This window comes from Meles meles, chromosome 6 (assembly GCF_922984935.1).
Source record: "Meles meles chromosome 6, mMelMel3.1 paternal haplotype, whole genome shotgun sequence".
Classification (NCBI taxonomy): domain Eukaryota; kingdom Metazoa; phylum Chordata; class Mammalia; order Carnivora; family Mustelidae; genus Meles; species Meles meles.
In genome coordinates this window covers 73,829,347-73,854,191 of record NC_060071.1, presented here as the reverse complement: position 1 = coordinate 73,854,191, position 24,845 = coordinate 73,829,347, and the positions used below count along the sequence as shown (strand labels likewise).

The 24,845-nt window shown below is 40.6% G+C and overlaps 1 protein-coding gene across 1 annotated transcript in view; it reads left to right on the top strand.

Moving 5' to 3' along the window:
- LOC123944553 (aromatase) overlaps positions 1–22,454 on the top strand; it is a 33,617-nt gene extending 11,163 nt beyond the window's left edge. The window contains exons 3-9 of the mRNA XM_046009758.1: positions 5,495–5,649; positions 10,271–10,447; positions 12,807–12,921; positions 17,077–17,191; positions 17,622–17,784; positions 20,654–20,895; positions 22,100–22,454. Coding sequence (XP_045865714.1) covers positions 5,495–5,649; positions 10,271–10,447; positions 12,807–12,921; positions 17,077–17,191; positions 17,622–17,784; positions 20,654–20,895; positions 22,100–22,348 — 1,216 coding nt within the window. The 3' untranslated portion in view covers positions 22,349–22,454. The remainder of the gene's footprint in view (positions 1–5,494; positions 5,650–10,270; positions 10,448–12,806; positions 12,922–17,076; positions 17,192–17,621; positions 17,785–20,653; positions 20,896–22,099) is intronic.
- Positions 22,455–24,845: the final 2,391 nt, after the last annotated feature.

Sequence of the window (24,845 nt, the reverse complement as noted above, 5' to 3'; positions counted from 1 at the left end):
CTATTAGGGATGTTAAATGTGATCACTGGGTAGGGTAGTTACAGGCAGATCTCTCTATTATAAAAATTGTTTTTCTCTTGCATTATTCCACTATTTAAGCTGGGTAAGTGAGAATATTAGAGTGGCAAAGGACAGGGGAAAGGCAATAGGATCAACAGACTGTTAAGTCTCAGGCACAAAACAGGTCTACACGGGCAAGTGTTTTTAAATATTTGGTACCAATTATTCCATTAGCTTCTCCTCCATATGTTCAGTACTCATCATTCTTGAACCTGGCCACAGAAGCGTGAGTCTTTTTTTTTTTTAAGATTGTATTTTTAAAAATTTTTTATTCTTTTGAAGATTTTCTTTTTAAGTAACCTCTATACCCAACACGGGTCTCAAACTCACAACCCCAAGATCAAGAGTCCTGTGCTCCACCAACTGAGCCAGGCAGGTGCCCCTATGTGAGTCCTTTAAATTCAGAACTGAAGGTGGCTTCCTCCTCAATACCTAAGAACTTACTCTGGCTACTTTTCATTTTGAATAGACAATAGGTTTGCCATCTTTGACAATGTCTTTTGACTTTAGTCATGTTTAAAGAAGAATAATAAAGGGGAAAGGGGGATATAGGCTTCTACTTATGGAATGAATAAGTCACAAGGATGAAAGGTACAAGACAGGAATACAGTCAAAGGTCATGTAATAGCACTGTATGGTGACAGCAGCTGTGCTCGTGGTGAGCACAGCATAATGTATAAACTGGTTGAATGACAACCTTGTACTTCTGAAACTAATGTAACACTGTGTCAACTATATTCAAATAAGCAAGAAAGAGAAGAAAAGAAAAAGAGAAAGAGGAAGAAAAGAAGGACTGAAGGATGGAGGGAGGGGGAGAGGGAGGAGAGGAAGGAAGGATAATGACCTCATTTACCATCCAGTTTACACTACCCACTACCGCTCCTGAGTCTGGGGACTCCCTTAGTCTCTCTTGAGTGGTAAGAAGTCCTTACTCTCCCAGTCAGTATAACCTCTCCCTTAACTGGTATTACAGGCTAGCCCACAAGGCTGGAGCAATGTCTCTACTATTTCCTGAATGTCCTGAGAGCTCTGGTCTGGAGTCCTTAGTTCTTCACCAACTTTCTTTTCTTTACTTTCTTGATTTATTCTGGTTAGATAAAGCCAGCCTACTTTTGATCAAAGACTTGGTTTTAAATTGCTCACCGGCAGCCGGTCTTCTCCCGAAAGGTCTCTCACTTCTGTCTTCGTCCCTTGCCAAGTCCGAGCCTCCGACTCAAAGAAATCACTGAGTTGTTGGCGCCCCCTAAAGAACACATTTATGTCTGAAGTTAGCTCTTTAGTAACTAATACACCTTTAGCAGGATTTAAGTCTGGGGTCCCTTGTTCTCTTTTTAAAATTGATTAGTAATTTTTCAAAGTAAATGGACAGGCTAATGTGGCTAAATGCAATATATAAAAGCTCTAGGGGTCAGACCAGAAAAAATAGTGTTCTGCTTTACCTCTGAACACTTAAAAATTTTAGATATGAATTTGTGAATAAAGAATGTACAAATCACTTACTTTCTGTTGTCATTATAGACTAAGGTAGGGAGAGGTAAGAGAAGCTAAAGTCCTGAAATCTATTAATAAGATTTTCAGTCCTCTCCTAGCATGATTTTTCTATACAGGACAAAGTTTTAGCTATTTGTCAGTCAAATTAATTCCCTAGAATATAAACAGAAGCATCGGGATTTTTGTTTTTGTTGCTAGGGAGAGAAAAAACTTGTGCAAAACACAGGGATCATTTGACAAATATCCAGAATCGAGAGAACATCTGACTTAATAGAGAGTGTTTTGATTTGAAAATAAGAATTTTTTTCCTTAAAGAAATTATCTAGTACATAATTTATTCATAAAATAATTGTTTTCATTTTTTGACACTGACATTATTTCAGGGTCTTTCTTTTAAAATTTAAATAGGACTACGGAACCATCATAAATGTTAGGATTTGGCTAATTCTTAGCCTGCAGCCTGATCTATTTAGCCAGAGCCCAGCTCCTTTGGCCCAATGCCTTCTTTGGGAATGTGTTTTCACAAGCACTAACTGAACAACCTCATTAAGGCAAAGTCATCCTTTTAGGAACCAAGTATCAACTTTAAGAGGGAAGAGCAAGTGGTAATATGGTCACTCCAGCCCAGTGTAGGAACTAGGTACATACACTGTAATGGCCACTCCCATCTCTAAGGGTTATGTGTTCAGAAACATCCCATAGTAGGAGAATTTGCAGTTGAAAAACAAAATTTCAGTGGAAAAGTGGAGAGGAAGAACTGAAGTCACAATGAACACGTGAAAACTTATATAAATATTAAGGTCACACAAATAGAAAAAAAATAACAGCGTCTAAAATGTAACACAGGTGATATTTTATGTATTTTGATTTTGCACATTTAAGGCACCATGCTGTTAGGTTTTTTTTTCCCCCCTCTACCTGCCCAGGTTCTCCCTCCTTTGCAGTAGCAGAGAGACATTTACAGATATACTTTGCTTTCTTGCAATAATATGCCTGTTTTCTTCCTATTCCTCTGTTCAAATGTTTAGTTCCTTTCTAATTTTGTGATCTCTTTCTCTGAACTCCACTCTGGTCTCAGAGACATGGAGTAATTTATAATTCTCAGGTGAAAAAAAAGCTTTGGGAGATCTATTTGAACTTACCTGGCAGACCTGAGTAGTTTAGTTCTTAAGCCCCAAGGTTAAGAGTTATGTCACTTGGGGTTTGCCTGAAATCTCCACCAGAGCATACACAGGTAAGTGACATTTATACATGGCCTGGCTCTGGCACTGTTAACACCGCCAAAAGCCAGACTCCTGACAGTTTACCCTGCCTCCACTTAATTCACACCTCCCATGGTTGCATGCCAAAAACCTCTATTCCTCCTCTGCTCACCACTCTGCCTCCTCTTTTAAATTCCCAAACCCTGCTCCCTCCCATTTTCTCCCTATCTCCAAGAAAAATGGCGATCCACTTGAATATACTTGAGCGGAAATATACTACAGAAGTAAATCTGCTTATGCTTACAGTTTACCAAGGGGAATTTGCGTTTGGCCATATTGTCCACATATACGTACTTGGACATCAGTCTTATGATCTGAAGAACCTGTCACCATGCACTTCAGAGGAGTCTGGGTAATGTATGTGCTTGGAACAGGCTTTGTTACCATAGGGAGGCCAAGGACGATACATGAGACTTTCTGAGCACAAATTCTGCAGTCCTCCGTGTACTCTGTGTTCCTAGTATCTACTTAGGAGCACAGGGATGTTGGAGGGCCCCAAGCCTCTGAAGTGGCATGCTCCAGCCTTCTGTATGGAAGGGCTGGGCCTTGAAAGGAAGTGGCTGACGTGTGACCTCCCTTCCTTCACTCACTCAGCCATGACCATGCACCACTGTGGGCGAGGATGTGGGGATCTGGCAGCTTGCACCCCCTTCTGCACTATTTTGTCTGCCTCTTGTTCTCACTCTGCCCACTTTCTTCAATATCATTTAGATAACCTCATTTGATTTTTTTCCAAGTGGGGTCTATACCTACAATATGATATTGGCATTTATGAAAACAATAGACATACAAGCACCACATGTCCTGTTTATTATCTTTTCCATCCTCCAGTAAACACTGTCCTGTCTGTCTTCATGTAGTGTCCATCTTGCTTAGCTCATGAAGTGTTAGCCACATAGCTTATTAACACATGCCATCTTGGAGTTCTGGCTTCCTGACCCATGCCATCCATGGCCTCAGCCATCACTTAGCCCTTGTGCAGCTAGCCTGCTTCCCTCTGGGCCCTGCATGAACCTATTTTCCAGCCAAAGCCCCATGCCACAGGAAATGCAGTCACCTGTAACATCTCTTAATTTTTCTCTTGGCAGGTGAAAAATGAATTCATTCCATCTACCCCGTAATTCTCAACTTCATAAATTACAGCAGACTTCTTTTGCTGAGTACTGAGCCAGGAGTCCTCTCTCTACAAATCTTCACTCTACAGCATTCATCTCAGCTCCCCACCCTCTCCCTCCCCATGCTGCTTGCACCCACCCTCCAATAAACCCACCTATTATTTATCCTGAAGAGAATAATTATTATTTTGTCTATTATCCTTTTTGATTATTACTTAAATTACTCATTTATCATTCTAATGCCATAGGCTAACTCCTAAGCAGTCTTAACATCTTCTCAACAAAGCGAGTCAGTCTCTCCCTACAGAAGAATTCTATCCCACTGTCCTAAGAATATAATACTCTACTCACATGTGTAGGCTCCTATAACTTCTTCAGCTTGAATTTTATAACATTTTCTAATTTTCAGTGCCTCATCATGCCCAAATTGCCTCCCTCAGATGTGGAGGGGCAGGAAGTAGCTCCTAGAGGAGGAAAAGTGTAGGGAGGAGAGAAACAGAAGGAGCTGCTGCCTCCCCCCTAGTTTTTCCCAGGCCTTAAAAGCTGGGCATGGCAGGGGATGGAAGCAAAACAGTGAAGAGGAGGTGAAAAGTTCAAGGAAGACTGTTGGCAAGGTCCCAGTGTTGCTACCTAAAGGGCTATCAATGCCTCACCATGCCCTATATCCTGAAAGAACTCTGTGACCCTGGAGACCTTGATGAGTCAGGATGGAATGTAGAGTCTCAAGATAAATGCTGCCACCACTACAGAGAGCCTTCCAGGCCCAGCCCAGCCAGTGAAGCCAGACCCATGAGTGCTCAAGAGATTCCTTCAAGCCCAGTGTGATACCCACCAGAGAGGTTAGGCCTGATGAGAGATTCTGAGGATAGGTGGTATGAGGAAAAACTGCTTGTTCCAAACAGAAGAAGACTTCAGCAATTCCAGGAACTCAGGATTCTGAGACTCAATCCTGCAGGGGGTGGTAACTGTCTGGAGTGGGGCTGGACTCTTCTGGGACTCAGAGCCTTGCAGCTCTGACCCCAGTCGTGGTTAGTATTTTTGTAATTTGGAATGAGAAAAAAAGGGGAGGGGCATAAGGAATGGTGTGTGTGTGTGTGTGTGTGTGTGTGTGTGTGTGTGTGTGTGTGTTTTCTATCTTTGGTGATACTCAAGCAGGGAGTCAGTAAGTAGGAATATTTCAACTGGAGAGGGATGCTCTTATGCTCACAAACACTATTCAATATGAATACTAGAATGCCTTGCATTTTAAAAAAAGATTTATTTATTTATTTATTTTTAGAGAGAGGGAGAGAGGGTATGAGTAGGGGAGGAGGCAAAAGGGGAGGGAGAGAATTTCCAGCAGACTTCGTGCTGAGAATAGAGTCCACCCTGGGGCTTAATCTCAAGACCTCAAAATCATGACCTGAGTCAAAACCAAGCATTGGACACTTAACCTACTGGCACCCCTCGAATGCTTAGCATTTAGAGCAACATACATTTGCTAAGAAAGCCACCTGATAGTCAAGATCACCATCATGAGTTCTCTGGACGCTTCAAAATTAACACAAAGTTTTGCTGTCTCTGTAGGTCCTCAAGTATGTTCCACATAATGAAGCACAGTCACTACAGCTCCCGATTCGGCAGCAAACTTGGATTGCAGTGCATTGGAATGCATGAAAATGGCATCATATTTAACAATAATCCAACCCTCTGGAAAGCCATTCGTCCTTTCTTTACAAAAGGTAATCAGATGCTGGTGACATTCTGTTTATAAATTTTTGTCTACAAATGAGCCCATTTTCTGGAACTTAAATTCTGCTGCATCACTTAAATTGAAATAATAAGATATGGTAGGCACTATTCTAAGTACTTGACATTTTAATCCCACAGCAACCCCATGGGGTAAATACTCTTGTCACCTACATTTTACACATAAGAAAGCTGAAGTAACTTACCCAAGGTCCCCAGATTAGCAAATGGTGGCCCAGAAGACAATGCCAGTGCCTACATTTTTAACCACCGCAAACTCCATTCTTCCTGTTGATACACAAAGCAATTCCACAGACATGAAGAAGAGCTACAGCTCTGTACTTGGGATCATTTCAATTAAGAATTTAGTGTGTCAGTCACATGTTTGGTTTAAACATAGCCAAACAATGTGTTCACTGAATCATTGACTGACATCTTAGATATTTTAACAGAAAGCAATTTGTGAATAAAATTAGAGAATTTTAGAACTAGGAAGGACTATATATATCATCTCATCCAGTCTCTGAATTTTATAGTTGGGGAAACGCAGTTCTAGAGAGGTTGTGATTTTTACTCAGTCAACATAGCAAATAATAGATGAGCAGAGACTTGGTCCCAAGGCTCCTTATCTAGGCCCCTTTACTGTATTTCACTGGAAAATGAAGCAGCTGGGGAATACACATGGCCAGTCTTTGAAATCAACATCAAGAAAGATAATCATGCCCTGGAAACACTGTCAGTGATAGAATCTGGGGCTAGATGGATCTTAGGCCTGACCATGCAACATTCTTCCCTCTAGCCAGTCTCTGTAGTGAACCTGGATGCCTCCCATGTGGCTACTGGGACCGGGAAAATCTATGCCTGACAAAGCTGAGCATTGATTCTCTCTACAGTTACCCATCAAGGCTCAATACAACTCTACTGTAGACTCCACTGTATTAGTCTCCTAGTGCTGCTGTAACAAATTGCCACAAACTTAGTGAGTACCCGGAATACAATGATAGCCAAGAAATGGTCCTTGCCCTCAGAGAATTTATAATAGGGGGAGGGGCAGATATCATATCACCAAATATCATCCTAGGTGATATGTTATGCTAGTGGTGTGTGCCGAGTGCTACAAGGCACAGAAAAAATGGGCCATGTAAAGTATTCTGAAGGGTCATGGGAGGCTTTTTCAGGAGCAGATGCTTGCAATAAGTTTTGAAAGAAGATAAAAGCTATCTACATTAAGAAGTTTGACAAGGACGCATTCCACAGAAGGAAAGAACAGGATACTCCAAGACAGAGAAGGGTGGATCAGCACTGTATGTCCATAAGTAGGCCCTTGTGCCTGTCATGGACACATGTAATCATGAGGCCTAGGTGGAGGCACCGAGTGAGTTTATCTCAAAAGTTATAGTAAAAAAAATCAAGATTTTAAGCAGAATGACATGAACATCTCTTTGTGACTTTTTTTAGATAAACATTGTATATAGAAGATCAGATTTTCTAATAAAAACATTATAAAACTATCCATATTAAATGCCAAAAATAGAGGTCTTCAAAAAAAAGTAGAGGTCTAATTACTTATTAAAAGTCCCCTGCTGTGTCTGACATTTTTAGTAATCAATGAGAGTCCCAAGCATTTTTTTTTAAGATTTTATTTATTTGAGAGAAAGAGAACATGAGTGAGAAGCAGAGGCAGAGGGAGAAGCAGACTCCCCACTGAGCAGGGAACCTGAAGTGGGGCTCCATTCCCGGGCCCTGAGATCATGACCTGAGTTGAAGGCAAATGCTTAACTGACTAAGCCACCCAGGCATTTCTTGAATCTCCCTCGAGAGTTATGTTTCTCATTAATTTTCCTGATATAGCAGAAATTTGGAGTTACCCTATGACCCTGCAATTATACTACTGGGTATTTACCCCAAAGATACAGATGTAGTGAAAAAAAGGGCCATATGCTCCCCAATGTTCATAGCAGCCATGGCCACAATAGCCAAACTGTGGAAAGAGCTGAGATGCCCTTCAACAGACGAATGGATAAAGAAGATGTGGTCTATATACACAATGGAATATTACTCAGTCATCAGAAAGGTGGCTACCCAACTTTTGCATCAACATGGATGGGACTGGAGGAGATTATACTGAGTGAAATAAGTCAAGCAGAGAAAGTTAATTATCATTTGGTTTCACTTATTTGTGGAATATGAGGCATAGCATGAAGGACATTAGAAGAAGGAAGGGAAAAAAGAAGGGGGGGGGAATTGGTGGGGGAGATGAACCATGAAAGACTATGGACTCTGAGAAACAAACTGAGGGGTTTAGAGGGGAGGGGTGCGTGGGGATGGGTGAGCCTAGTGGTGGGTATTAAGGAGGGCACAGACTGCATGGAGCACTGGGTGTTACATGCACACAATGAATTATGGAACACTACATCAAACACTAATGTTGTACTGTATGGTGACTAACATAACATAATAAAAAAAAAAGAAATGTGGGGGTACATTTTGGTATCTAAAGTAGTAACATTAATGAAGGCTTTGATTCCCTGGGCTTACCTATGGAGAGATAATGAAGAGCAGCCTAGGCAAATGGCCCATCCTGGAAAGATGTAGGTGGAGGGGCAAAAAATATCCTGTATTTCCTGTAACTGCCAGGAGAGTTCTCCACAGTGAAGGAATTATGTTGATTACTTGCTCACTTTTTTTTTTTAACCTAGATAAGATTCAGTACTTTTCCACACATTTTAAAAATTAAAATTATAGGGGCTCCTGGGTGGCTCAGTGGGTTAAAGCCTCTGCCTTCGGCTCAGGTCGTGATCCCAGGGTCCTGGGATCGAGCCCCACATCGGGCTCTCTGCTCAGCGGGGAGCCTGTTTCCCTTCCTCTCTCTCTGCCTACCTGTCTGCCTACTTGTGATCTCTGTCTGTCAAATAAATAAATAAAATCTTTAAAAAAAATTTAAAATTATATCCACATCAGACCACTGCCTATAAGCAATGATATTACTTTGCTTATATGTTTGAAACGTGACTTCCAGCTCTTGGACAGAGAGGCAAGTCATACATTGGTATGGGAGGAAACCACCAGTGATATTCCAAGCCAACCCTTCCACACAAAGGGCTGAATCATTAAAGAATCATTAAGGAATCCCACCTGGGAATGTGAGAGTCAGAAAGTATGAAAATCAGAAAGTATGCTACCAACCCAACCTTCCTTTTTCACGGATAAGTAGAAATTTTAGGACTCTAGAACTGCTCACCAGGCTTCCTTTCTTATTTGCAAAGTCTGCCTTCAGGGGATTCTGTTGTACAACTGATTTTTTTTTTTTTTTTAAGAAAGAATTATGGCTACAAATTTTCCTAGGATTTTTCATTGCATTTCAAGAACTGACTTTAACAGTAAGTCTGAATAATAAAAGACAAAAGTAGGAGAGATGACTCTTAAAGAAAACTTTAAAAAAAATAGGAGAAAGAAGGGTTTTAAGAGTTAAATTCTCTAGACAGATCATCTACCACCATGACCCACTAGCTACCCAGATGACCTAGAGCAGAGCCAGTTCACTCGGTCTTTACTCATTTATTCACCCATCCTTTCATTACTTCATTCCTCTATTTGACAAATAGGATTTGAAGGCCACCATGTACTGTGGACTTGAAGGACAGTGCTAATAGGAGGCTGTCATTGCACTTCAAGAATTCCCAGCCAGTTGGGAAGACTGGTACACAAACAAAAATTTGCTTAGTTGTCACGACCTTGGCTGAGTAAAACAAATCTAGAAGTAGTTTGAAGAGAAACCAAAATTAAGAGAAGAACACTTTTGGTAATTTCTAAGACTAGTGTTTTGAACTGCATAAACCACAATTAAACAGGAAGCACTTTAGATCAAATAGTCAAGGGCCAGTTTGAGTAGTTCGATAGCAATACCCTGCCACCTGTTGAAATCTAAACATCCCTCCTCTCTCTCTGCCTGCCTCTCTGCCTAGTTGTGATTTCTCTCTGTCAAATAAATAAAAAATATTTAAAAAAAAAAAGGGGGGCGCCTGGGTGGCTCGGTGGGTTAATGCCTCTGCCTTCGGCTCAGGTCATGATCCCAGAGTCCTGGGATCGAGCCCCGCATCCAGCTCTCTGCTCTGCGGGGAGCCTGCTTCCTCCTCTCTCTCTGCCTGCCTCTCTGCCTAGTTGTGATTTCTCTCTGTCAAATAAATAAAAAATATTTGAAAAAAAAAAAAGAAATCTAAACATCTCCCTAGCCAAATCTAGACCTTCTTTAGAGAAATACATATACAATAAATATGGAAAATCATTGATGTGTGATTCACGGCCATAAGTACTAAATGTGTCATTTGTAGTCTCACAAGTGATTTGCCATAACATGAAGAAGAGTTTAATTTTGAATATTTTAAGATTTTCATGCATTCATTCATTCATTCACTTTTTCCCATAAAGGTGATGCATGTTTGTAAAAAATTAGGAGAATGCAGAAAAGTATTCAAAAAGACATGAAAATTTCTGCCAAGTTATTGAATTAAAAAAAATCATGTATGGTGAAACTCCACACAGAAAAGGCCAAACTAAGCTGATTGTGTGTGTCCCTAAGTTCATGTGACTCCCTCTCCGACATGCTCCCCTCAGCTTTGTCCGGCCCGGGCCTTGTGCGCATGGTGACCGTTTGTGTTGGATCCATCCTCACGCATCTGGACAGGCTGGAGGAGGTCAGCAACGAATTGGGGTACATCGATGTGTTGACCCTCATGCGGCGTATCATGCTGGACACCTCCAATATTCTCTTCCTGGGGATCCCCTTGGACGGTACGTGAGAACTGACAGGCTCCCCTTTATTGACTAAGGGGACGGAGCGGGTGACAGACTCAAGGAGAGATAATGCTGCTTTTGTACATTGCTCGTATTCAAACATCTCCAAGTATTCTTCTGATTTTTTCCCCCTAGACTGTCTGCTTTGCTCCTTTATAAGTTTCTGTAAGGAGGGTCTGCCTTGCTCCTTTATAAGTTTCTGTAAGGAGGGACCATCTCCTCATTGCTCTGGGAAATATGACTCTACCCACAGTCAAAACTTGACAAATATGATCAGTTCATTTGGCCATGAATATACCCTACCACCAATCAAACAGATATATTTAACCAATTCCAACCATTCTTGTGGGCACAAGCCCACACACACACATACACATGTGCAGATATACATGAATATACATATATAGTCCTCCCTCAAAGCTACTAAGCATGAAAACTTTGTCTGTACGATAATGGTGCTGGTGCTGATGCTGCTGGAAATGATAAAAAGAGCTACTATTAGTTTAGTATCTACTATAAAAAAGTTGCTTTATATATGGAGTTTGTCATGTAGCATTATAACAACTCTTGTAAGAATGTCCTACTCAAAAAGCTACTCCCTTCACTATACTACAGAAACAAATATTCACCACCAAAAAATAAACACTAATCAGTTGGATTAATTCCATGCTGCTGTTGTCCAGGTTAACGTAATTTCCCCTGAATTCTAGCATGTTTGCCGACTCATGCATTCATTCAAAAAATATTTGCTAATTGCCTATTTATGCTAGGCACTGTTCTAGGTTCTGGGGACTGAACAGTGAACAAGACAGATAAAGTCCTTGCCTTCAAGGTGGTCACATCCCAGTGGCACTATAAACAGACACAAGTAAATATCTAATACTACATCAGGCAGTACTAAGTGCCCTGAAGAAAAAACGAAGCAGGGCAAGGGGATAGAAAGTGAAGAAGGAGGTGCATGGGGTGGAGGGAGTGGGTGTGGCTATCCCAGAGAGAGTTGTCAGGAAAGGATTGCACAGGGAGGACACCTGGACATCAGCCTAAATGAAGGGAGACCGGGAGCCACATCCAAGTCTGAGGGAAGAACACTTCCGGCACGAGAACAGGGCCTCATTTTAACAATGGCCCAAAGCAGCTGAGCTGTCACACCTGCTGCCTCACTGGCCACATTTGGAAGAACAGATAAGCTATAAGCCTCCTTTTCTCCTCTCCAGCTCGGCTTACCTCACGTCCCCTGCTCTTTATTTACTCCCCACAAGAGTCATAGAAACCTCGCCTGTCATTTGGATGGGAGCCCCATTCAACTCTGAGTATCTTTAGTCACACCCATTGCTTCATCCCCTTCAGACAGGAACTCTAACCCCGGCTGGCCTGTCCTACATGCCGCTCTCCAAAGGTCAGGCAAGTCCGTGTTTTATTAGTCTTGCTTCGTCTCGTTCCTGGCTGGCCTGGGTTCTTAGGAAGGATGTAAATCTCTCTGTAAACTTAGGGATACAGGCTGTGATGTTAAGAATCTGCAAAACTCATGCAGAGTTATGTTGATTCCCTTTCTCCGCACCCTGTCCTAGTTAAACTCTCAATTTGCCTGAGGGAGCCAGAGCGCAAGAGGAAAGAACATTGCTCTGAGGTCAGATAGGGCTGGACTCCAGCCTAAGGACCCGTCTGCCACACTGGCTGTATGGTGTTAGGCAAACTTCCCAGTTTCTTGGTCTGAAAAAGTGATGACACTATATTCTTCCCCTAGCAAGATTGTAAGGACTAAATGAGGTCTCTTTTGTAAAGCATTTTGCATGGTGACTGGTATTTAGCAGTTGAAAAGGAACGTCTGTTCCCTTCCTTCTTGCACAATTTGAAAAATTCAGGAGTTTTCTTTCCCCAAACATGCAATTTAATTAAAGGATGTTCATTAGGAGTTGACTATGCATGAGGCTCAGGACAAGGGATACTAAGATGAATTCTATACTCTGGACCAAGATGTAACCAGGAGAGTGACGTGGCTTTTTGCCCTCCCAGGTGTCAGAATTGAGGCCAATGACACCCATAATTACTGGTGTCCCTCTTATTTCCCATAGTCCAAAAAAACAGGAAGGAGTTGGACACTCAAAGAGGTGACATGAGATTCTAGGCTGTGTCTCTAACACAAACTTGAAAACTTGCAAACTCTGGTTAACTTGGTTGATTTAGATGTCAAGCAGAATAAGTTAATGTTGGTTTGTCTAGTGGCATTCATATGGCTGAAACACCTACTAAAGCCCACGCTGGTAAGAGACTCTATACAGGGGACTTCTCTTCTCAGATAACTTTCTTGGGCTCACATTTTTGCTCAACTACTCTGCTCTTTGTTTTGTTTTTCCAGAAAGTGCCATCGTGGTTAAAATCCAGGGTTATTTTGATGCATGGCAAGCTCTCCTTCTCAAACCAGACATCTTCTTTAAGATTTCTTGGCTATACAAAAAGTATGAAAAGTCTGTGTAAGTAACACAAGTTTGGAAAACTTATCAGTGAGATTGGATTGACTTTGGGTTGTGTCTTTGCTATTGTTGGCCTCTTTGGTTAGCTTTCTGCTCTTCAGAACCCACAGGGGGGCTGTGAATTAAGTTGCTGATGACACACTGTACAGCGATTTGGCTGCATGTGGTGGCCTGACTGGAGTAAGGGAAGCCTGAGGCCCAGGCAGCTTTTCAACAAGGGGGCCAAGTGGGTGGTCTGAGAGCCCCATGTCTGGAATTGGGACATGACAGTGTAGTTTCAGTTGATGAGATGGGTTGGCTAAACCTATCATTATTATCTGTAAAAATTCTCTTTTCATTTCTGGAAAGTAGAAACACAAAATCATTTTATAGCCCTGTTGCTTCTGAATGAATTTAACATAATTCAACTTGTAGGAATTAACAGTAGTCCCAAAATAATTTTTTCACAATGAATATAATGGACTTCAACAAAATGTGTGATTTCCTTTTTTTTTTTAGTCATATATATTAGTCTTTGGGGGATCCTGAAACTGTCATTAAATGGCTTTTCCTTGATTATAGACAAGTCTAGACAGAAACTAGACAAATGCCCAATGACCTACAGGCTAAAGAATAGGTTTCTAGAGTGTAAGGAGCCAGCCACTAAACATTGCCCCTCTAACCATCAGTGAGGAGATTATGAGGTTTAGAGGCAGACAGACCTGGTTTATATCCTGTCTCTACCGCTTAGTAACTAATTGGTCTTGGGCAGTTATTTAAAGTAAAATATAACCTACCTTCCAGAAAAGAGATATAGATTAATGAGAGCATATATATAGGGCAATATCACAGAGGATGGCACATAGAAGGCACTAAAGATGATAGTTTTCTCCTTTCCTCTGTTCATATCTTCTCCCAGATGTCCCTGATGATCTTAAATTATCCATCTCTGAAAGTTCCCAAACTTGTTTGAAGACCCAACTTTATCCTGTTTGTGTATTTTGAAACTTAATAATGTTAGTCTCCAGGAAGGAAGCCAACTTGATGTTGCTTTATATATTCTCATGTGGTTGGTGAATATTAAGTAGGTGATTTGGACACTTGGGTCTTTATATGTTTCATTTAGTTTTCACCAGAGCTTATTGTGACTTGAATCAATGAGATAAAGGATTCATCACTTCCATATGTTCAAATTTGGCAGTGGTTTGAAGAGTCTCATTTTATGCTTCCTGGTCATTAGTTTGGTTTTGGTTTTGGCCAGCAAGCCCATTGAAACTTATTGCATGAAACTATATAATGGTTTCTCTTAGGTTTCTATAGAAATTAGCTCCACAACATTCCTCTGTATATAATATTTGCCAATAGTTGTTAGTACACTAATCTATATATCCTATGTCCTAGAGCAGTAAAGACAGAGAGAAATCTTTTAATCTCCTCTCCCACCCATGCCCATTGTAATAAAGCTATTTTTTTAAAATTAAAGTATAACTTACATAAAACATTATATTACTTTCAGGTATACAAACAACATCATGAGTCAGTAATTTTAAATATTGTGAAATGATCACCATTATATCTCACTACTAAACTTTCTTCTCATGATGAAAACTTTTAAGATCTATACTCTTAGCAACTTTCAAACCTGTAATGCAGTATTTTTAACTATAGTCACTATGCTGTACATCATGTCTCCATGACTTATTTTATAACTAGAAGTTTCTACCTTTTGACTCCCTTCAGCCATTTTGCCCACCCCTACCCCCCTCCCACACCTCTGGCAGCCACCAATCTGTTCTCTGTATCTTTGAGCTAGGGTTTTGTGTTTTAAGAGTCCACATATAAATGAGATCATATATTAGTTGTCTTTCTCTGTCATGCCAGTACTTTTTAGAAATATACTGATAGAAAGGATTCTGGGACATCTACTCCCATCCCTATTTATTCAGTTTTATACTTCTGCCTGTCTTAATTCCCAATATTACAGCAGTATTGTTTTCTACTTTTTACTCTGGCAAGTTTAAGGGTTTTTTTTAGCCACAGAACACCTTAAATAAGTGTTCCTCGCCTGGACTGATAACCTAACCAACCTGTTTGGATGCAAAATACACTCAGAGTTCCAAACCACAGACCCACAGATACATTCTTACAATACATGTTTGTAAGTCGGAGATTTCCTATTTCCTGAACACTGTCGATGAACTCAATTCTCCCAGTTTTTAAGTGCATATAAATTCAGATGAATAGATTTATGTAAGACCAGCTTCTAACCTGAATAGGGAGGATTCCAATGGACATTCATAGGTCTCAATTCTGGCCCAGGGAGGACGCAGGTGGTCAGAAATGGCTGCAGTTCCATCAAGGAATTCTCCATGAATTTATAGCCTTAGGGCATTTCAACAACTCCTCGATATAAATTTAGGGGCCATGGCTCAGGTAGGAATGCTATGAGCATTCACAGCCCACCAAATGAGTGATTTTCTGTCCCTTCTATGTAAGAGTTTCAATAAATATTCGTTGAGTAAATGGACTGGTAGATGAATGAATGAATGAATGAATGAAAGTAAATTTATCCCTGGTGTATTTCTGGAGGTATGTATGTATCTACAGGCACACTTACAGAGATTCACAATAGATGGCAGCCTCATTTTGAATGACACAGTTACTATACTAGCCTGAAGAATACCTCTTCAAATGTTCAAACTCCTTTCTTGATGGGCGCCTGGGTGGCTCAGTTGGTTAAGCGTCTGCCTTCAACTCAGGTCATGATCTCAGGGTTCTGGGATCAAGTCCATCTTAGGCTCCATGTTCAGTGGGGAGCCTGCTTCTCCCTCTGCCTGCCGCTCCCCCTGCTTGTGCCTGTGCTTTCTCTTTCTGACAAACGAATAATAAAATCTTAAAAAACAACAACACCAAAAAAAAAACAAAAACCTTCCTTGGGATGCCCATAAAGAAACTTCAAAAAGTGGGAAGAATCTTAAAGAATGTTCCCTTACTTTTCCTGCTGAGCTGGAGTAAACATAGAGGTTATTTATGTCAGCACAACCCACAAGGTGTACAGGTGACCATGTCAGCAAATTTTTGAAAGAAATATTTATTGTACATGTAAGGTAATGCAAAATAGCATGCTCTGAGATTGGTAAACAATACACTTACAGGTGGATGCATACGGTTTAAGACAAAGGCAAGCATAGAATCTAGATCTTAAGATGGACTTACTGTTCATTGAGTCTGAGCCTTTCACTTTAAAAGAGATGTAAGAGATGTAAAGTAGGTCACATAGAAAGAGAACAATCTGAACTAGAACCTCTCTCTTTCCAAGGTGTTCTTCCCATTACCACACCATCAAAGCACATATAATATACATACTCTTATGGCTAATCAATCAATAAATATCTACTTCATGTTTACTATGTGGCAGAAACTGCAAGGTACAGGAGTAAATATCAAGAATAATATTTGATCCCTTGTGTTCACTTTCTAGAATAGGAAATCTCAAACTCAATTGTTTCCAGAGTTGGGCAAATAGAAATGGGCTGGGTGGTTAGGAGTCAACAGGAAGTGAGGGTGCCTGGGGCATATTGGTGAGTGCATGCCCCCACCAAAGACCTTCACTGGTTTTTGGGTTTCTTTTTCAACTTAGACACTGTACTGGACCCATCAAAAATCAGAAAACATGATTGGATTTATCATTATGGTACCAGCTTTCAACCCTTAACTAGAGGTTACAGCCTTCATTTTGCTACCAGTACCTACAAATCTTAGCTAAATTTGGTTCCTTCAGATGAAATGTAATGAAAATGTAATTTAAGGATCTTTGCGAAAAATTAAGTTTAAATTCAGTAATTCATGAGTGCTAAAGACCAATTAAAGCAGATAATTTTATTTAAACAAATGGCAAATGATTTCATTTTTGGGTGCCTGGGTGGCTCAGCTGGTTGAGCAACTGTCTTCAGCTCAGGTCATGATCCCGGGGTCCCAGGATTGAGTCCCTCATTGGGCTCCCTGATCAGTGGGAAGTCTGCTTCTCCCTCTGATCCTCCCATGTTTCATGCTTTCTCTTTCTCAAATAAATTTTTTTTAAAAAATCTTAAAAAAAATGAATTCGTTTTTCTAGATGTCTTAACTGACTACAGATAGGTTACACTTTCCTTTTTTTTTTTTTTTTTTTTTTTTTAGCAAGGATTTGAAAGATGCCATGGAAATTCTGATAGAAGAAAAAAGACATAGAATTTCCACAGCGGAGAAACTGGAAGACTATATGGATTTTGCCACCGAGTTGATTTTTGCTGAGGTATTGACCTGGATTAACCATAATTCCCACACAATATATGTACTCGACTGTGTGTAGGTTGTGTAAAGATCCCCTCTTGTAATTGTTGCATACTTCTGCTTTTATCTGCTCTAGTACTTCTATAATGATGACTCAAAGAGCCCATTCATTGCACATTCTGGTGAGACTGACCTTTAATATCGAAACTACTGTGTCTGCACTGTACAAAATATGAAAATGGGGGAGCCCAGAGACAGTAAATACAGATAATTGGTTAAATTTTTCTGATTTCACCTGAAGCCTATCACGAAAAATGTCCATAGTCAATTACAGAGGTGTAATATTTATGACTTCATTTTACTGATGTTTTTGATTCTGACTGTCCCTTCCCCTCCTTTTTGGAAGTTTTGAGTCCCTTTTCTAACTTTTCTCCCTTCTTGCAATTGTTCAGAAACGTGGTGACCTGACAAGAGAGAATGTGAACCAGTGCATACTGGAAATGCTGGTCGCAGCACCAGACACCATGTCTGTCTCTGTGTTTTTTATGCTATTTCTCATTGCAAAGCACCCTAAGGTTGAAGAGGCAATAGTGAAGGAGATCCAGACTGTTATTGGTAAGAACTGATCAAATAATAATAGAGCTTAGAAAACAATTCCTTTTGAACCTCAGCTTTTTATGTCCTAAGAATCTGATTTCAAAAAAATCTTTATTTTAATCCATCCAGAGAATAATAAAGGTAGTCATTTTGCCACACTTGGTTATGCCAGATAGATCGCAAATCCATCCTTACTGTGTTTTTTTTTTTCATTATAAAAATAGTGCATCCTCATTGCAAAAAAATTAAATAACACAGAGATGTATAAAGCAGAAAGTGACATTCCCTGACCCCTTCCACTCTCTTCACCAGCCTCATCTACATTCCCCAGGGGGAACCACTGTTAATACTTTGCTGTATATTCTTCTGCCTACCCTACCAGGGCCAAATGCTTTTGTGGCTCCTTCCAGGGAACTGGCTATCATCTACAGCAGTGTTTCTGGGTTTCAAGCAGTCTGTTTACAAATGAACTTCCAGTCAGTGGCAGAAGGACAAGGGGAGGATGACAGCAAAGGCACAAGAACGATCAGTTTCCCTCTCCCCCCAAATCCAGTGATGCTGGACCCTTCTTCCCCCCAACCCTCTCCCCCTCCACCAAGTCCTTGCTCAGCTCTTCCTGACACTAAATTTTCTGTTCTGCCTTTGCCTAAGCATCATTCCGCACGCTGCCACCCCCTTCCATACAAACACTGTCACATTTGAAGGAAATTGCTTTCTGCGGAACAAAACCAGAATTCCTTATTTGGAATGTCCTTTATGTGGATAATCTTTTTTCTTTTCTTTTCTTTTTTTTTTTTAAGAGGGAGAGCAAATGAGAGAGAGCAAGCACAGGTACCATGAGCACGGGTGGTTGGGGTTGGTGGGAAGAGGAAGAGAGAGAAAGAGCTGCCTCAGAATCCTGGGCTGACTTTGATTCTGCAAGAGTGGTAGCCCATTTGAGGATGCTCTGATGCAGGGCTTGATCTCACAGCCCTGGGATCATGAGGAGCCAAAATCAAGAGTTAGAACCTTAACCGACTGAGCCACCCAGGCGCCCCAACATAGATGATCTTTTTAGGAACACATTTCTGACATGTGAAGAGATATCAATAATGATAAAGACCTTTCTCTCTTGACCTTATACAATCTCTGTGAAAAGACTTACTTGGTTGCAGAGAGGCACCATCTTTTTAAAGCCATTTGAGTGTTACTTGAAATAGTTGACAGTAAGGGGAAATTTCAGAGAAGGTAGCTACAGATGTGTTGCTGTGGATGGGAAATTACCTGGGAAGACAGATAGCAGAAAGCCAGAATAATATCCAAGCCCCAATTTCCAGAATGGTTTCTCATGTGCCCCCTGTCAGGTTCTGGGTTCTGGGTCAGGCATAGGGGGACATCAGTGAATAAGCCAGAGCTATTCCTATACCTGTAGGGCTCACAGGCTGGCAGGAGAAAGAACTTAATAAGCAAGCCCTGTGGAGTGAAGAGAGAGCCATAGAATGATGGAGTTCAGGCAACAAGGGGAAAATTGTTCTTGAAACCATGGACATTTAATACAATTTCCTTGAGAGGTGAAAAGTGTTTGTGCCCTATGATGTCCCCCTGACACTCCAACAAACCTTTACAAAGATGGAAAACAGCTGAACCGTTTGTCCATGTGTTCGTGCTTCCTCCAGATACACATACATACTAATTACTTCCTAGGGAATGCCTCTGATTATCTTCTCTATCCTCTTCACTTCTATCCACCCCACCCCAGATAAATGTACCCCATGAGACACTTGAGTGTAAAAAAAAAAGCAGTATGCAAAGTGAAGGGCTGTTACAGTTCTTAACCAAATGAGAACTTTTCTTTTTCTTTTTTTTTTTTAAAGATTTTGTTTATTTTTATTTATTTGACAGAGAGAGATCACAAGTAGACAGAGAGGCAGGCAGAGAGAGAGAGGGAAGCAGGCTCGCTGCTGAGCAGAGAGCCCGATGCGGGACTCGATCCCAGGACCCCGAGATCATGACCTGAGCCGAAAGTAGCGGCTTAAACCACTGAGCCACCCAGGCGCCCAAATGAGAACTTTTCTGAATGGCATAGTTGTATAGGAGACAAAGCTGACTGTGGACCCTGGGTTGATTTTGGTTCTGCAAATTGGTAACCCATTTGAGAATGCTCTGAAGCTTTGCCAATTCTGGGAGTAATCCAAGCCTCTCTGACCAGTGTCAGGCCAATCTGAAACAGTGGAAGTATCTGTCAACCCTAGCACATCCAGAGTTTAGCTGAAGCACCTGTTTCGCTCTGGTAGGGAGAGAGGTTCTTGGCACTCTACTGCAGTAGGTTGTACTTGATGAGATGGAAGAAGGGGCTATGAGTGATGCATTCCAGGCAGATGACTGCAGAGGTGACCAGACAAGAAAATTTCATTGAAAGGGATTTAATTCACCATTTCACTTTGACTAGAGAAGGAGTGAATGTGCCCTAGAATTTAGAGGAGGATACCAAACTCAAAGACCTCAGAGGCCAGGCAGATGAAAGTTTGAAGCAGACTGTATAGGTCTGTATAAAACTGCAGGTGGATGCCCCTCTAAAGGGCTCATTGGTCACTCAAGGTCAGCCCGTCATTGCCATGCAGGGATGTGGGTCCAGTATCCCCAGGTTTTCTGATTTTTTCTAGAAATCCAGACTTTTCCATGAAATCTCCTAGGTTTTATAGTAATTAGCTTCAAGTCTGAATTTTTATAAAACATGCTGTGAACCAAATGATATATTCAGCCTAGGTTGCTGGTTTGCATTAGAATCAAGAGAAAAAATTTATTTTCAGCCAGGAGCAGACTTTTCTGTGGAAACTATGGGAGTTTTAATGCCCATCACATATTGTAACTACCATTACCTCCTTGTCCTGTTTACCTGTTCCCACAGGTGAAAGAGATGTAAGGATTGATGACATGCAAAAATTAAAAGTGGTGGAGAACTTTATCTACGAGAGCATGCGGTACCAGCCTGTTGTGAACTTGGTCATGCGCAAAGCCTTACAGGATGATGTCATCGATGGCTACCCAGTGAAAAAGGGGACTAACATTATCCTGAATATTGGAAGAATGCATAGACTTGAGTTTTTCCCCAAGCCCAATGAATTTACTCTTGAAAACTTTGCAAAGAATGTAAGAGCTCTTCCTTAAAGCTAAGCATGCCACTCTTAAAAATGCCAACTGTTAAATCCTCTCTGGTTCTGTGTTTGCACCATGTACATTTCATTCTATTTACTTGTTTCCCTCTATTGCCTCACCAGAAGCACATGTTTCCTCTAGTTTAGGACAAGACTACCATCCTCAAGCCAACAATGCTGGGTCTCCAGCTCTGAGAAGCATCCACATGGTGGCCACACAATGGGTCAAAGGTCCAGCCCTTAATTTGGCTTCCATGAGACAAATGTTGTCTTTTGTATACTTTTCCATTTCAACTTTTCTCTTTGTAATCATGTAGATTCAACTCTTGCACCACCTAAGCAAAGGAAAATCCAGTTGTGCTTCAGATGGAAATCAAACGAGACCAAAAGATTTAGTTTTCACAGTCTGTCTTTGGTTAACCAAATGGCCCAGTGAACCCGAGTTCCCATTCTCAATGGAATTCAGTACCTAGAAGAGCTTCAGCTTTTTTTTATCACTGAAATATAGTGTAGATTCTGTTTCAGTTATGTCAAATTTTAGGCATGATGCTTATTAACCAAGATTTTCCAGGTATTTCCCTCATTCTCCTCTTTTTCCATTTGTGTATGATGTATAAACCTGATCCCAATTAATCCAGTTCTCTAATTCATTCTGTTTCTATGTGACCAACCCATGCTATATTGACAACTGGTCAACAAAAATTTATTGAACATTTACTATGTGCCAAGTACTATGTAAACACAGAGGGTAACAAGACAGACAGATGTGGTCCCCATTAATTTTTTGCATATCTAAAAATATTTGGATGCTTGACACTAATGGGCCAGGAATCAACACCTTTGCACACAAAAAAAAAATCTCTGCCTTGGTGACATGCAGTAGAGTAATAAAGCTGTGGCTATCCCACAGACCTAGTTGAATGTGCTAACATTGGCTGTAATTAATTTGCTGGGATGTGCATTGCTTTATCCCAGCAAATTAATGTGAAAAGCAAAAGCAGGGACTGTCCAAGTTGGGCATATATCACGGGGTAAATCACACTGGATAAAAAAAGAACTTACTTTAGTTACACTCACTCATCTCAGTGAAGGAACAGTATGGTTTGGACTCTATCACAGCGTTCTGACCGATTGGTGGTTTCAGGGTGAATCAAAGAGAGACTGCATGACTCTGGCTAACTGTCTGATCATTTCCATAGGTTCCCTACAGGTATTTTCAGCCTTTTGGTTTTGGGCCCCGTAGCTGTGCAGGAAAATACATCGCCATGGTGATGATGAAAGTCGTCCTGGTTACACTTCTGAGACGATTCCACGTGCAGACATTGCAAGGAGAGTGTGTTGAAAGTTTACGGAAAACATATGGCTTGTCCTTACACCCAGATGAAACTAGCAACTTGCTGGATATGGTTTTTATCCCAAGAAATTCAGAAAAGTGCCTCAAACACTAAAGAAGGTTGATCAGTACCTACTCTGGAGCATTTCTCGTCGGTAGTTCACATGAAAATCGTCCGTCTTTACCAGGTAGTGTCATCCTCACAATGAACACTTGGTAGCCTGTGCCATTTTATAGGCGTACCTCATATGGACTGTCAGCAAGTCAGGAGACATTGCTCACCTGTTCTTTCCAAATCAGAGAACAAGACTTCCAGAGAGGGAAAATGGTCAATCCCACAAAACATGCTTTGGAAAAAGTAGGTCAACAGCAAAACTTAAGTCCTCCTTCCCACAAAATCTCCACTGCCCTGCCCCAAGAGCATTTTAATGTCTGGGACAGAAACACTCAAGTCCATTAGAAAGGCCAGCCTGATGTCCAGGTACTTAAGGCCCAACTGCTAATGTGAATTTTAGTTTTCAGTGGTAGGCTCCATGACATTCATATTCTTTGGAGAAGTGCTTACAAATTTAACATTTGATGTTTCCTATGAATTATTCAATTAACTCTTGATTACCCACAGGTGACTTGCTTGTGACAAAAGTAAAATAGGGGACTCTCCTTTCCCAGGGTCTCAATTTATGCCTCAGCCACTCACTTCCACTACAATAGACACAGATTTGGGTAATATAAAGTAACTTAGCAATAGCCTGAGTAAAATATAATCAGGACCACACATCTGCTGTAGGAAAAGAAAAATCACCCAATGCATTTCAAATTCAAATAAAAATTCTTTTCTTCAGGTTTGCATCATTGCTTAGCTCCACTAGTGCTAATCAAGAGATAACTTTAGATAATGGTATCTATGAACTCTTACAATGGCCCCAATGATTTGAGAGAGGAGAGCTCCTCTACATCTGCATCTAATTCCACAACCTAGTGGGTTCAAACCCATTCCAACCTCTTTCTCCCTCAACAGTTTCCCCCTCTCTTTCTTTCCGTGATTCTGAAGTTAACAGCAACAGATCAGTAGAGAAGATGGTCAGGGTAGAGGTCTTGCAATCATCTTTTATCCTACCTCGAATTTAATAGTTACTTTAGAGATTTAACAGCTATTGAGTTTATTGAATCATTATACATAGCCACAGATAAAATGCACACCTTATAAATTGGTTCTTTAAAGAGAATCAAGTATGGAGCCCCTGGGTGGCTCAGTCATTTAAGCATCTGACTCTCGGTTTTGGTTCAGGTCATGATCTCAGGGTTGTGAGATCGAGCCACATGTCAGGCTCCATGCTGGGTGTGTAGCCTGCTTAAGATACACTCTCTCCCTCTCCTGCCCCTCTCCCCACTCTTGTGTGCTCTCACTCTAAAATAAATAAGGAAATAATAAAAATTTTAAAAAATAAAGAGAATCAAGTAGACAAGTTAATTTTCCAAATACCACTTTACTTGTGTTAAATAGCCAATATGATTGTATCTACTGAATGCCATTTAAAAATTGTAAACTCATTTACAAGTAAGTAAATGTTTGCTATTGAGTTAAGTGCCATCTCAACATTTGAATATTTTTTCATCCTACTGTTTGGTAATAGGACAACAGATGAGAATAAAATGAGAGTATAAGAACCTTGAGAGTAGGAGCTCTTTTATTTCTTTTGTAATCCATCCCAATCCCCCATTCTGATTCTGTATATTTACCCTGGAAGAAGGATATCACTGAACAGACATTCTTGCTTATACATAATTTAAGTGGCCTCAGAATCCAAGTAAAGGGGAGGCAGGTATTCTAAGAATTCAAGGATAGGTATTAGTAAAGAAGGAAATATTTGAACTTGGAACAATATGGATCATTTATATGGCTTAAACATACACAGAAATATACCTATATACCTGGATATGTCCATAGTCAGGTCTGGACAATCATCCAAATAATTCAGACTCCAGTAAGAAAGGCCAGGACTTTATAGTTAATGTACCCATGTTAATTCACTTGATGACTATAAACACACACTTTACTTGGCCTCTAGCTGGAGCTGTAGGGTAGAGGAAAATAGACTTCAGACTGTATACTTTGCCCATCCAGTTCCCTTGGAACATCTACTGTATTTTGTATGTATGCATGTAGCCAAGGCCAATGTCCACACAGTCAAAGTCAAATGGAAGGTTTATATAGTTATACAGAGATATTGTAGATACAAAAATATGCTGGGGAAAAGCTAGGTATGGGGGTGGGGGACAAGGGAAGGATAGGAAGAGGGAAAGTGTTGGTTTGAATGAACCAAGAAAACTCCCAAAATCAAATTATCCCAGTAGTCATTCAACTTTTCATTCCGCTTGGTCTGTACTAACCACCCTCATATGTTTGTACAGGCTTTGCTCGAGGAATTGGGAGTATCACTGATTTTTCATTAGGTCAATCAACATATATTTGAAAATCCTGTTTTCAGAATTTTGCCTCATTGTTATGTACTTAATTATCATCTTGAATGTGCTGTGGATTCAACTTTCACCAGTTTTCAAAGAAATTGTCAGTGAAATGCATGTATAAAAGTTCTATTGTGGTGAAATCA